At 39.1% G+C, this 15,563-nt stretch overlaps 1 protein-coding gene across 1 annotated transcript in view; it reads left to right on the forward strand.

Annotated features, from left to right (window-relative positions):
• Positions 1–7,842, forward strand: part of LACTB2 (lactamase beta 2) — a 34,065-nt gene extending 26,223 nt beyond the window's left edge. Inside the window, exons 6-7 of the mRNA XM_059672914.1 lie at positions 5,096–5,177; positions 6,080–7,842. Coding sequence (XP_059528897.1) covers positions 5,096–5,177; positions 6,080–6,123 — 126 coding nt within the window. The 3' untranslated portion in view covers positions 6,124–7,842. The remainder of the gene's footprint in view (positions 1–5,095; positions 5,178–6,079) is intronic.
• The last annotated feature ends 7,721 nt before the right edge of the window (positions 7,843–15,563 follow it).

A 15,563-nucleotide genomic window follows, 5' to 3' on the forward strand; every position in this document is an offset into this window, starting at 1 on the left:
GAAGGAAGGAAGGAGAAGGAAAGAAGTAAAGGGAAGGGAGGAAGGGAAGGAAAGAAAGAAGGAAGGAACAGACGGATTAAGGGTTAAAATGGCTAAGGATAAAAGACTGCCATTGGCAAAAGGATAATGTAAATATTTAAATTCTGTGAAAGAGTTCATTCCCTCATAATACTAGACTAGAGTCACTTGAGACTGTTCATTAGTACATTGGATTTTTTTTTCTTTTTTCATATATACATATTTTTTTATTGATTTTAGACAGGAAAGGAGAGAGAGAGAAACATCAGTGTGAGAGAGAATCATTGATTGGCTGCCTCCTGCATGCCCTCTACTAGGGATCGAGCCCACAACCCAGCCATGTGCCCTTGATCAGAATCGAACCTTGGATCCTTCAGTCTGCAGGCTGATGCTCTATCCACTGAGCCAAACCAGCTAGGGCTTTTGGGGTTTTTTTCTTTTGTAAGTACAGACAGAACTCTGATAACTCTCACAGATAAGTCATCATCAAGAACCTGCCCATGCCTAAATACTGGTTTAGCATTCAGAATTGTATTCAGTTGTGTATTCCCTGTGTTTATGTGTGAAATACCTGTTGCATATAGAATAGCATTAAGTATTGCAAAGGATTTATTCATTCAACAAACATTTATTGACTGCCTTTCATGTGCCATACACAGACTAAAACAGAGATATAAAGATGGCTACAGATCCCTGCCCTCAAAGGACTCAATTCATGTTCAACACAAAGTTGTGTTGATGAAAAGGAAAAGTACACTCATTTAAAAAATAAATAAATAAAAAACACCAGCCGGCTTGGCTGAGTGGTTGTCGACCTATGAACCAAGAGGTCATGGTTTGATTCCCAGTCAGGGCATACGCCCGGGCTGTGTGCTAAATCCCTGGTGTGGGGCTTGCAGGAGGCAGCTGATCAATGATTCTCTCTCATCATTGATGGTTCTATCTCTCTTCCTCTCCCTTCCTCTCTGAAACCAATAAAATATATCATTAAAATATATTTAAAACAACACATACTTGTAATACTATCATAATAGCTCCCATTTTTTAGCACATTTTTATGTGGTAGACACTATTTTTTTTTTAATTAAATCTTTATTGTTCAGATTATTAGATTTGTTCCTCTTTTTTCCCCCATAAGTCCCCTCCTCCCAGTTCCCGCCCCACCCTCCGCCCTCACTCCCCACCCACTGTCCTCTTCCATAGGTGCACGATTTTTGTCCAGTCTCTTTCCGCATCTCCCACACCCCTTTCCCCCCCAAGAATAGTCAGTCCATTCCCTTTCTATGTCCCTGATTCTATTATGATCACCAGATTATTTATTCACTTGATTCTTAGATTCACTTGTTGATAGATGCATATTTGTTGTTCATAATTTGTATCTTTACCTTTTTCTTCTTCTTCCTCTTCTTAAAGGATACCTTTCAGCATTTCATATAATACTGGTTTGGTGGTGATGAACTCCTTTAGCTTTTCCTTATCTGTGAAGCTCTTTATCTGACCTTCCGTTCTGAATGATAGCTTTGCTGGATAAAGTAATCTTGGTTGTAGGTTCTTGGTATTCATCACTTTGAATATTTCTTGCCATTCCCTTCTGTCCTGCAAAGTTTCTGTTGAGAAATCAGCTGACAGTCGTATGGATATTCCCTTGTAGGTAACTCGGTTTCTTTCTCTTGCTGCTTTTAAGATTCTCTCTTTGTCTTTTGCTCTTGGCATTTTAATTATGATGTGTCTTGGTGTGGTCCTCTTTGGATTCCTTTTGTTTGGGGTTCTCTGCGCTTCCTGGACCTGTAAGTCTATTTCTTTCACCAGGTGGGGGAAGTTTTCTGTCATTATTTCTTCAAATAGGTTTTCAGTATCTTGCTCTCTCTCATCTTCTGGCACCCCTATAATTCTGATGTTGGTATGCTTGAAGCTGTCCCAGAGGCTCCTTACACTATCTTCGTATTTTCGGATTCTTTTTTCATTTTGCTTTTCCAGTTGGGTGTTTTTTGCTTCTTCGCGTTTTGAATCTTTGACTTGATTCTTGCACTCCTCTGGTCTGCTGTTGGGTGTCTGTATAATATTCTTTATTTCAGTCAGTGTATGCTTAATTTCTAGTTGGTTCTTTATCACAACATCGAGGGTCTCATTAGATTTCTTGAGGATCTCACTACATTTATCGGCGGTCTCACCAGTCTTTTCGAGGGCCTTACTAAGTTTATCGGCAGCTTCTAGACAGTTCTTGAGAGACCTTAAAAGTGTGGTTTTGAGCTCTATATCTTCCATTTCTGACATTTGCGTCCTGTTTCTTTGTCTCCGCATTTTTTTATCTTTTCTTGGTGCACCCCCTAGTGGTCTTTATGCGCAGTCTTGTAGTTAAGCCTTGATTGTTGTCGGTAATACCAGGGGTGATTTGACCTCCAGGCTAACTGGCTATGAGAGTCAGCTGTGTCTGCAGTGGGAGAGCTTCTGTGCTGGATCTCTAGGGCGGTGCTAATCTAGCCTTTGCCTGAGGCTATCCGGCAAATGGTTCTGCGCCGGGCTTGGGCGGGGCGGGTCCCCGGGGGATCTACAGGGCGGGCAGGAGCGAGCAGTTATGGCTGCTCTCAGTTCCGTCCCTAGGGGCTCTGCCTCTCAGAGTCCCAGCAACTGCTGCAAACCTTGGAGAGAAAGCTGCCTTCGAGTTCCGACCGAAGCCAGACAGTCCCGCTTCTCCCGTTTGAGTCTGGGTCCCCAGAGACTTGCCCGGATCTGGAGCTCAGAGTCTGAAACTCCCTCCCGATTGAAAACAACAACCGCGCCCTCCGCCGCCAGCCCGCTCCGTGCGCGCACTCCGCACCTGAGTATTTCACTTCAGCACTGCGCCTCCTCTGAGTCTGGGTATGATATTCTCTTTCCTCCTAGTTGTAGAATTTCCACTCAGCCAGCCTTCCTGTGGTTCTGGATGATGTCTGTTCTGTCCTTTAGTTATATCTCTGAAGTGGTTGTTTGAGGCAGCAATCTCCGGCGTTAACCTATGCCGCCATCTTGGTTTCTCCCCTGGTAGACACTATTTAAATGCTTTACCTTAACAAATGTGATTTGAGGCACCTAATTCAAATACCTCAAATTTTTACTGCATAACGATACAATTATTCCAGTTTAATAGAATAAAAAACCAACACAGGTCTGACCAGTGTTGCTTAGTGATTGAGAGTCAACCTATGAACCAGGAGATCACGGTTCGACTCCCAGTCAGGGCACATGCCAAGGTTTCGAGCTCTATCCCCAATGGAGGGTATGCAGGAGGCAGCCGATCAATGATTCTCTCTCATCGTTAATGTATCTCTCTTCCTCTTCTCAAATCAATAAAAATATTTTTTAAACTGACTCAGAAAGTGTAAGCTAAGTAACTTTTTCAAGGGCACAAAACTAGCAGATGTCACATACTCAAGTATCAGATGTCAGATATTCAAATCTTGTTTCTGTCACAACAGGCTTCCTCCAAGGCCTATGTACAATATGTCAGGGCACAAGGAAAGAGGGATAAATTCTACCGATGAAGGTGTAAGATAATGAGGCTTCTCTGGAAAAGCTTCAGAAACTTAAATCATTTAATTGGATCTAAACAAGGAAAGATGTGTTTAAATACTGGGGGTAATAGAAGAGCATTGTGTGTGTTTGAAATCCCATGAAGAAACCACATATGAATGCATTGATGGTCAGGAAGGGAGGCCCAGGAAATGAGTCAGGAAAGACAAGCATAATCAGGTCATAAGAAGCCTTGATTGCCATGCTAACAAATTTGAGCTTTGGCCAAAAACCTGGGAATGACCAACCACTCAAAGATCTTGGGCAAGGGAGTCACATAATGCATTCTAGAAGATCACACTGGTGGAGATAGTGTATGGTACTGGAGCTTAAAGGGGAGTTCAGGGTTAGAGGTTTATATTTGGGAATCAATGCGTGATAGTGCTGTAGCAAGTTGGGTTAGTAAAAAAGAAAAGAGCCCTGGCCACTGTAGCTCCATGGTTAGAGCATCAGCCCCTGCACTGAAGGGTCTTGTGTTTGATTCCTGGACATGGGCATGGAACTGGTTGCAGGTTCAGTCTCCAGCCCTGGTTGGGGCGCATGCGGGAGGCAACCAATTAATGTGTCTCTTTCACATTGATGTTTCTCTCTCTCTCTACCCCTCCCTCCGTCCTTTCCACTCTCTCTAAAATCAATGGAGAAAATATCCTCAGGTGAGTATTAACAAAAAGAGAGAGAGGAGAGTCAATGATACAATGCACTGTAAACATCAATGTTTAAGAGAAGTCCAAAAAAAGTATCCAGGATGAAAACTAAATGTGAAAAGTTATAATCATATAACCTAATAAATAAACCATAGGGCCAATGTATGTAGCATCATCAAAGCTATCTAGAATAATTTTTACATTTATTCATTCATAAAATATTTAGCTCCTACTGTGTGCCATTATGCTAAGTTCTGGTGTTGAGTAGTAAACAAACCATACTGTTGCTATCTTTATGGAACTTAGAGTCTCTTCTATCTATAGCAGTGGTTCTCAACCTTCCTAATGCCGCGACCCTTTAATATAGTTCCTCATGTTGTGGTGACCCCCAACCATAAAATTACTTTTGTTACTACTTCATAACTGTAATTTTGCTACTGTAATGAATCGTAATGTAAATACCTGATATGCAGGATGTTTTTTCATTGTTACAAATTGAACATAATTAAAGCATAGTGATTAATCACGAAAAACAATATGTAATTATATATGTGTTTTCCAGTGGTCTTTGGCGACCCCTGTGAAAGGGTCGTTCGACCCCCAAAGGGGTCGTGACCCATAGGTTGAGAACCGCTAATCTATAGAACTATAAATAAGAATACAGTGCCTGAAGCAAGACATGTACAAGCTAAAATAGTTTTGGCTATTACTATATAAAAATGAATTTAACAGGAGACATTTATAATAGTGTCAACAATAAAATAAAAATTTTTAAATGAATTTAAGTTAAAGTTTTCTCCTTTTCTTGCATTGCTTTTAAGTTTCAAAAGGATTAACTCTGTCCCTTTTAAAAAAAAAAAAATGTTTCCTTTCTCTTTTTTAAGAATACTCCTGAGAATTTACATATCGTGGCTGAACGTAATCTCTTGCTTCATTTGAAAAAATTAGAAAAAGACGGAATGATATGTAAGTACACTTCTGAATTTTCTTTTACTGCCAGCACTTAAATTTTTTTTTACAAATGAACTAGTTCCTTTTAGGAAAAATAACACCCATTAGAGTCCTCCCTTGAATATCACTATAAGTTAAAGAGACAGGCACTAGAAAGGGTCAATAATGAAAGGCCAGTGGGCCACACGTGGGAACCAAACACTCGCACAGGAATTAGAATCTTGCTTAGAGGTTCCAGACCTCACCCACCAGAATGACAGTCAAAGGCATGTAGTGGAAAATAGTTTCTCTTCTCCTAGACCACAAGATCTACGAAGAATTTTACATGTAGAAGATTTGGGAACAGCTAAAGGTTTTAGCAGTCCTAAAGGTAGTAAACTCAAAGATATTAAAGCAGTCATTCTACAATTGTGTACTAGTGTTAGGTTAATTTGTCAAATTAAGAATCTTTATAAAAGTTTAATCCTTAAAATCAACTGGTCAAAGATTGAATTTGCCCTGACCGGTTTGGCTCAGTGGATAGAGCGTCGGCCTGCGGACTGAAAGGTCCCGGGTTCGATTCCGGTCAGGGGCATGTGCCTTGGTTGCGGGCATATCCCCGGTTGGGGGGGTGTGCAGGAGGCAGCTGATCGATGTTTCTCTCTCATTGATGTTTCTAACTTTCTGTCCCTCTCCCTTCCTCGCTGTAAAAAATCAATAAAATATATATATATATATATATTATAAAAAAAAAAAAGATTGAATTTTGTGTAGAAGCTTCATCATTGTTCTTAAATATACAAAAAAAAAAAATACCAACTTTATATTGAGCAACAAAATTATTTTAGGAATGAATGCTTTTTTTAGCCAGAAAATAATTTAAAATCCAGTGAATTTGCTTATCCACTGTTAAAATTTTACTCTTTTTCTTTCCACAGTTAGCAACATGGATCCTGACAAGAAATGGAAAGCTCAGCTTTAGTTTCATATTAGTGAAAATTCTGTTGTTTTGTTTTTAGAGAATGGTATGTTTTCTTAACTATTAATTATTTATGGAGATTATAGAGTATATAACATTTAAAATAACTCTGGTTATACTTTAAAATGATGTCATGTTTTCAAATATATAAATTATACTTTACATCTATGATATAGAATATTTAACCTAGATCATGTAACATTTTACCAAAAATTCAGGAACCAATAGTTTATCCACTTACAATTGATTAAGTAAAATGATTACTTTAAAAATAATAAAACTTATATAATTTAAACTGGATATTATTCTTGAAGATTGGTTACCTATTACCCGTGGCCAGTGGCACTATGTTCTCTAGCTGCTTTAGTAATTTCTATGTAACCCTTCCTTTTCTGCAACCCTTGTCTATATCTTCAGATGATAGGTTTGTTTTCATGTTTCTATCGATTATATCATGATTATGTATTCTGTAGTCCTTTATCATGTTTACTTTCTTATAATGATACTAGAGGCCCAATGCACGAAAGCTGAGCAAGGGGCCCAGCCCTCGCAGCCGCAGCAGCCTGCCTTGGACCTCGCAGCCCCAGCTTCGTCTGGAAGGTCGTCCGGCTGTCCAGTCTAATTAGCATATTATGCTTTTATTATTATAGATTCCACAAGTGATTTATGTATATCTACTTTGGGTAATTAAAAAATATTATATTCCCAGTTAAAACCATTATATAATAATTATTTTTGTAATCCATGAATATAACCAACTTACTTTCCTAGTTTAGGGTTTAGTATAGAAATAGTCATAAACATATACAGTATATGAATTATATACCAATTCTTTTATTGATTAAGGTATTACATGTGTGTCCTTATACCCCCTTGCCTCCCCCCACACACACACTCATCACCTCACCCCCCTGGTGTCTGTTCCTTTTTATAGCAGCATAGTATTCCACTTACACCAATTTTTTTTAATTAGAGGATTATAAGACAATGCATTTTTATATAAGTAATGTTCTTAAATAGTGGTTAGGTTCTCAGTGTGGCCACCAATGCTTATTTAACCCACAAGGTTATCAAACCACATTACTAAAATGAGCTCAAAATCCTGAAAATGTATTTTCTGTACTCTTTCCTAAGATAAAACTTTTAATATTTTTTAACTCCCTCTTTCTGCTCTTTTCCCCAAGACCCTAGCATTTTCATACTATTCTGAATACCTACTCTCATGCCCTAGAGCAGTGATGGCGAACCTTTTGAGCTCGGCGTGTCAGCATTTTGAAAAACCCTAACTTAACTCTGGTTCCGTGTCACATATAGAAATTTTTTGATATTTGCAACCATAGTAAAACAAAGACTTATTTTTTTGATATTTATTTTATATATTTAAATGCCATTTAACAAAGAAAAATCAACCAAAAAAATGAGTTTGCGTGTCACCTTTGACATGCATGTCATAGGTTCACCATCACTGCCCTAGAGACTGTTGAGTTCCTGAAACCTTCCCATATTATGAAGTAATTGTGAACTCAACAACAAAAAACAAGCTACCCAATTCAAAATTGGGCAAAGGACTTGAATAGAAACTTCTCCAAAGAAGGTATACAAATGGCCAATAAACACATGCAAAGTTGTTCAGCATTACTAATCATTAGGGAAATGCAAATTAAAACCACAATGAGGTGCCACTTCATGCCCATTAGGATGGCTATTATTTAAAAAAGAAAATAGGTGTTAGGAAGGATATGGAGAAATTGGAACTCTTGTGCATTTCTGGTGGGAATGTAAAATGGTGTGGCGTCCATGGAAACAATATAGTGGTTCCTCAAAAACTTAAACATAGAACTGCCATATGATCCAGCAATTCAATTTCTGGGTATATACCCAAAAGAATTGAAAACAGGGACTGGAGCAGATATTTGTACACCCAAGTTCATGGCAGCATCATTAATAATAGCCAAATAGTGGAAGCAACCCAAGTGTCCATTGAAAGGTGAGTGAATAAATAAAAATGTTGTGTATACAAACACTGGAATAGTATTGAGCCTTAGAAAGGAAGGACATTCTGACATATGCTACAACATGGATGAAACTTGAGACATTACACTAAGTCAGCGGTTCTCAACCTATGGGTCGCGACCCCTTTGGCAGTCAAACGACCCTTTCATAGGGGTTGCCTAAGACCATCCTGCATATCAGATATTTACATTAGGATTCATAACAGTAGCAACATTACAGTTATGAAGTAGCAATGAAAATAATTTTATGGTTGGGTCACTGAGGAACTGTATTTAAAGGGCCAGAAGGTTGAGCACCACTGCACTAAATGATATGAGTTGATCACAAAAGGACAAATATTATATGATTCCACGTGATAAGGTACCCAGAGTAGTCAAATTCATAGAGACAGTAAAATGGTAGATGCCAGGGATTGGGGGAAGGGAGAAGTGGGAATTATTGTTTAGTAGGTAAGGAATTTCAGTTTGGGAGGATGAAAAAAATTCTAGAGATAGATGGTGGTCATGATTGTACACAAACAATTGAATGTACTTAATGCCACTGAATGGTATACTTGAAATGGTTAAAATGGAAACTTGCCCTAGCCTGTTTGGCTCACTGGATAGAGCGTCAGCCTGGGGACTGAAGGGTTCCAGGTTCGATTCCCATCAAGGGCATGTACCTTGGTTGCAGGCAGGAAGCAGCTGATCGATGTTTCTCTCTCATCAATGTTTCTAACTCTCTATCCCTCTCCCTTCCTCTCTGTAAAAAATCAATAAAATATATATTTTAAAAAAATAAAATGGAAAATTAAAAAATAATACCTATAAATATCCTCCCCAACACCAGCACCAAAAAAGAAAAAAATCAGTATTCCCATTCTCTAAGTATCACACATATCAGCAAAATCTAGACAAGATATCTGATTATAGAGAAATCTGAATGTTTAGTTACCTCTTACTAGTAACTTGCTTCTCTATTCTTTCTGATCAAATCAGAAAACCTAATTGTCATTGTTATGCCCCCTCCCTCATCTCATACCCAATTCTTTACCAAGTACTAACTATTCCACCTCTAGAATTGCTCACTCCCTCTTACTCCACCAGCACTCCTTAGTCCAAGCCATCATCATCTCTTATCTGCACTACTGCAGCAACCCTTAACTTTGGTCTTCCTGCTCCCATTCTTGGAGGGAGTTAGGGAACAGGGATGAGAAGGGCATTCAGAATGGAAGAAATCTAATGCACAAAGCCATGATTCCATATCACTGTCTGAAGTACCATGGTACACTTTAAGCTGCAAGTAGACCTATTGGGAGAGGGGTGATAATGAAAGGCTATCAAACATATTGGTTATTGAAAATGTCAAGGCAACGGAACTTGAACAAAAACAATGGCATTCGTTAAGTATCCACTTTGTGCTGGGGACTGGATCAGGCACTGGAGATTAAAAAAAAAAAAAGGAAACAAAACAGCATCTCTGCTCCCTAAAGAAACTCATTTTCTGGTTGTGGGGACACACATACAATATGGAGTGCCACGTTTGGAGTAAAGGAAGAGTCTAACCTGGTTGGGTTGTAGAAAGCTGCAAGAAGCCTGAGCTCAGTCTTAAACGATGAGCAGGTGGCAGCCAGAAGTTAGGGGTATTTGGGAGGTGAGAATTGTTCCACTTGGAATAGCATATGCACATAAACATATGGCAGAGCATCATGTGGTTGGGAAACTAATTTATGTGGTTAGACTATATAGTTGTGGGCTGAGGTTTTAGGAATAAGAAGAATCTCATGGGAACACACAAAGCTCACAGGAACCAATCTGACACCCAACCATGCCTCACACAGGCTGGAGTACACACATAATTTAGGAGTCATTTTGTTGCCTCCTCAACAGCAAGAGTTTGTCCCCAGCCATTATGGTGATTTCATTCCTTTTTGTTTCTGTCACCCCGGCCTTTATCTCCCATTCAAAACACGGAGTAGGTTTAGATTACTCATAGCTTCTGCTTACCCATTTTCTGTTTACTCAACAGTATCTACATTCGTGTCATCACTTTGTCTTCTCTGCATATCTTAATCTTCTGTCTCATTGATGTTCCTATCTATCTCCCTCTCTCGAAATCAATAAAAACAAAATTTTTTTTAAAAAAAAGAATCCCTACGAGAAGACTACTAGTCAATTAGTTTTTCTATTTTTTTTCCTATGATTCTTTAAGATTTGAATCCATTGAATATCAATCTTTTCCTCTTAAGGTGAGACTAACATCTATTCTCTTGGCATGTGATGCAACCTACGTTTTAGGTTTTTCCAAGGATTGAAGAAAATTTTTCACCAGAAGTTCTCTGTCTTACACCACAGAAGTTCTCCCAGCCTGCTTTGTGGAAGTAGATTGATTATGCTTACTTCTCCTTCATTTTTTAAAAAATTGCAAAAAATGCCTATCACAAGTGGGATATCTCAAGATTTTATATCTAAACCTGAAACTGAGAAATATTGTCAACCATCCATTCTCTCAGAGCAAAAATGTGGTCTTGGACCACTTTTATGGCACTTATTACAAATGCAAATTTCTGGTGCCTACCCAGATTTACTGAACCAGAATGTCTGAAGAGGGCCAAGGAATGTCATTTTTCCATCGGTTCTTTTCCTACATCAATTATAATATGTATTGTATTGGTTTTTTCTTTATCCAAGGTTAGAATGAGGTACATACATATAAAACCTCTCTCTGTTTTTTCTTAATGCTATTGAGGACAGCTCTTTCTTATTATTTGATGTTCAGTGTCCATGGCACGAAATCTCAGATTTACAGGCTAGAATAAAACTATTTCTGTCCTGTGAACTGAATAGTGGTTCAGTTTCTCTCTCCCTTCCTCTCTCAAAATCAAAAACAAAATATTTTTTTATGGTCAGTATGTTTCCTTTGTTAGACTAGTGCTTGTCAAGTTGGACTAATTCTCAGAATCGCTTGAAGAACTTTCAAAACACACACTACTTACCAGACCCCATACAAGACTCATTCATCAGAACCTACAGGTTAAGGAGGATCCATGCAAGAGTGATAATTATCCTGTTTCAAAATCCCTACGTGGGACAATATCTAGTTAATTCACCATGTTCACTTTTTGCTTGGCTTCCTAGAAGCTAGTCTTGCAACATTTTTTCTTGGAATTCAGTTCTTGAATATAATTATTCTTTTTCCCATTTTATTGTCTCATTTAGTATGTTTTTAATGAATTTCAACTTCAAAGGAATAACTATCCTTTGGACCATCACATTTCATGCAATAGCATTTAAACCTAAAATAAATGAGTTATTAGGATTATAGAGTGAAAGAATATTGTGAGCATAAAAGTCTCATCATTCAGATTATATGGAGACTTCATAGAAATTATTGTTTGAAAAGCACACTGAAAATCATTGCTATTAAATGCAATATACATAAGTTCTTGGTCCCCTTTATTCCCTTTGCCATGGGAACCCCCAAGACTGGATACATTGATCTCCTTTCTTGTTATTCACCACCTCAAAGATCTAACCACGTTAGTGGTGTTAACCATTACCACCATGCTGAATAATTTCCAGATGTGTGCTTGAGCTGGAACCATTCACCAAAACCCCAGGCCTAAATCTTTTGCTATCTGCAGGAATTCTTCATTTGGCCATCTCCCAAAGTCCAGACATCAATGTGAAGAAACTCAATACATCTAAAACCAACTCTTTTCTTATTCCACAATTTTATATTCCTAATTACCACCCTTCCCAACTCACCATTTGAATAAATAGTGTCACCATTATCCCATGCCCGAAGCTGCATTGGTCCTGAATCACTCCTATTTCTTTTAATCCCCACTCCACTTAGCAGAGCAACATTTACACTACAGTTTGAGGATGTGGATTCAATTTGACAACCAAAGAAAATGCTGGTGGGTATGAGTGATGCTCAGAAGGACTGATAAATTGCCTAGGAAATGTGAGTGGCTTGCTTCACAGGGACAAAGGCTAACATTTGTCTTAGTCTCGGGGACTTATCCCATTCTCTTTCCTTCCCTGAGCTAGTGCTCATTTCCCCAATTACTAGTAATTGAATTCTGTATACATGGCCTATTCCTGTTTCCATTTGTCATGGTGGTGGTGATAGCAAAAGTTTAGTAATAATATTCCTCATCTGTAGAAAAGAAATGATAGTAATTCAATTTGTTATTATGAGTATTAAGTGTTCATAGTGTTTAGTACAACCCTTTGCACCCAGTAAATACTAGTTGTTATTATTTAGTCATTGTCGTCAACAATATATTCACATATTCCTCTATGATTATTTCACTTTGACTTGTACCATTTAAGCTCCAAAAAATACCATCTTTATTCTTTAATAAATTCTTACCATAACTTTATAAGATTAAATTCAGCCCTGACCGGTTTGGCTCAGTGGATAGAGCATCGGCCTGTGGACTGAAAGGTCCCAGGTACGATTCCAGCCAAGGGCATGTACCTTGCTTGCGTGCACATCCCCAGTAGGAGGTGTACAAGAGGCAGCTGATCGATGTTTCTCTCTCATCGATGTTTCTAACTCTCTCTCTCTCTTCCTCTCTGTAAAAAATCAATAAAATATATTTTTAAAAAAAAGATTAAATTCACATTCTTCACCTTGGGAGTTAAAATTCAATAGTTGTAAAATCCTAAACAAGTTATTTTACAGAGCCTCCATTTCCTTATTTGAAATAGGGATAACATGTTCCAGGTTAATATAAGGTTAAAATTACTAATATATATCAACAGTGCTTGGGGGACCTCAAAGAATTGCCTACATGTTAGCTTTTTCATTTGTGCTGTAAGCTTTGTCTTGGGCTGATGCAATCAAGAAAACAGCTCCAAAGAATCTTTGGCCACCACCCTAAGACCTTGATTCTACTAGGCAATGAGCCATACATCATTTTTTGATGGCTACAAGATATCAGCTCAGTTCAACCAGTTAAAATTCCCTGAGGCATAAGACCTTCTAATTATAGAAGCCATTTACGAAAGCATTTTGCACAGAATGATGCAAAAAGAGAATGATTCATTCTCCTCAGGTGAAAGTGATGTACTGCGTGCTTCCTGGCAGCTGGAAGTGCCCAGCTGCCTTTTGAAGCATCCCCAAATAAGCTGCTGTGTCCAGCATGTGCCAACCCCCCAGGAAATGCTGACGCATTTTAGGACCCTCTTGAAAGCTTAACAAATTCAAACTAAGACCCCTTCCTCCCTCTGTGTCTGCTGAGGTTATTTCAGATATCCACCCCACCATACATCTCCATAGCTCTTGGTCGTTGCCTCAAATACAAGTCACTCCACCCATCTATTATGCTCATTCACTTGTGTTCATGCTACTGTTGATTTTTTACCTCCTCTGATCCAACCACCTCCTGCTCTTCCTCTACATCCAGAACCTGTCCACCAGATGGTTCATGTTCTTTTTTTTTTAATATATTTTATTGATTTTTTTACAGAGAGGAAGGGAGAGAGATAGAGAGTTAGAAACATCGATGAGAGAGAAACATCGATCAGCTGCCTCCTGCACATCTCCCACTGGGGATGTGCCCGCAACCCAGGTACATGCTCTTGACCGGAACTGAACCTGGGACCTTTCAGTCCTCAGGCTGACGCTCTATCCACTGAGCCAAACCGGTTTTGGCTCATGTTCTTATTTACCTCAAACCCCTTCCTCCACAACTTCTGGTAATAGACTCGCCTTACCCATAGGGAAAAGCATGTGACTAAAGTGGGCCACAAAGGTTGACCTGGAAATTATCAAGCAACCAAGCCAACCTAGTCAAGGTCTTTCCTGGGTATTGTTCTGATAGAACCTCAAGTGACTGTATTCTCTGCCATGTAAATAACATCTATTTACAATAAGGAAAAATTAGACCAAACTGAAACAAAGAAAGAAACAAGAGGGATGTAGAAATAGTCCTACTCTTCCTGGGAGTGGCCTGAGGCGACCTCTGAAAATGGTTCGCTATTCACTTGACACAGAAAACTTTACAAACACTCATGAAACTACCCAGGCCATCAAGGGTATGCATATCCCAAAAGCCACCAATTATCTAAAGGATGTCACTTTACAGAAGCATCGTGTGCCATTCTGTCATTATAGTGGTGGTGTTGGTAGGTGTGCCCAGGCTAAACAGTGGGGCTGGACGCAGGGCCAGTGGCCCAAAAAGAGTGCTGAATTTTTGCTGCACATGCTTAAAAATGCAGAGAATATGCTGGACTTAAGGGTGTAGATGTAGATTCTCTGGTCATTGAGCACATCCAGGTGTACAAAGCTCCCAAGATGCCGTGTAGAACCTGTACAGAGCTCATGGGCCAATTACCCATTACCTGAGCTCTCCCTGCCACATTGAGATGATCCTTACCGCAAAAAGAACAGATTGTTCCTAAACCAAAAGAGTGGTTACCAGAGCCCAATAGAGAGCTTGGAGATGGTGCCTAACAGAAGAGGGCAAGCATGCAGGGTAGCAGCTTGCAGTGCCTGACTGAGCACATCAGCCGTACAAAGACTTACCGTTTCTGCCCAGCATACTGGAGCTGCCCACTGGGCCGGCCAAAACTTTGCTACACAGTCTGAAGCTCTTCCTGCCCAGTCCTCCTTCCTTCCTTTCACAGATGTCAGACCTGTGCTATAGTCTGAAGGCTTTCCCTGCTGACTCCTCTTCCCTTTATATTTCACAAATGTTATTGTCAATAAATCTCTTATGAGTCTAAGTCTGTTTTGGCATCTGTTTCCTGCGAAACCCAATTAGACAACCACACGTCTTCTGTCTTGCCAAATACAAATGATCACCCCAGGTCCTAGGCCTGACCAGAGTATGGTAGGTTTATGCGGCTGAAAGACCAGAGGGGATATTTTCTCATCAAAGAGTGAAAAATAATTAAATTTTAAGGTATGAAAAAGTCAATTATAGTTTAAAAACTCAACTTCAATGGAACAATTAACTTCCAAGTGACCTAGAACCCTTCCATTGCACCCTTCACCAAGCAAGTCTTGAAAACACCCATCACATCAGCGATTATTTGTCTATTATCTGTCTTTCATTCCAGGCATATGAGTTTCAAGAACAAAGACTCTTTCTTTTGGGGATAATAAAAATGTTCTAAAGTTAGATTATTGTGATGGCTGCACAACTTTGTAATACACTAAAAACCATCAAATTGTGCACCTAAAATAGGCGAACTATGTGATATAAATTATAGCTCAAAGCTATTAAAACATTGAATTATAAGAGAGCAGTCAGTAAAGGTTTCAAAGAGGTCACACATGAATGAGATTTAGAGGAATGGGTAGGAGCAGTTCTCAACCTTCTGGCCCTTTAAATACAGTTCCTGCCCTGACTGGTTTGGCTCAATGGATAGAGCGTCGGCCTGCGGACTGAAAGTTCCCAGGTTCGATTCCAGTCAAGGGCATGTACCTTGGTT

The sequence above is a fragment of the Myotis daubentonii genome, chromosome 17, assembly GCF_963259705.1.
Source record: "Myotis daubentonii chromosome 17, mMyoDau2.1, whole genome shotgun sequence".
Taxonomy (NCBI): Eukaryota; Metazoa; Chordata; class Mammalia; order Chiroptera; family Vespertilionidae; genus Myotis; species Myotis daubentonii.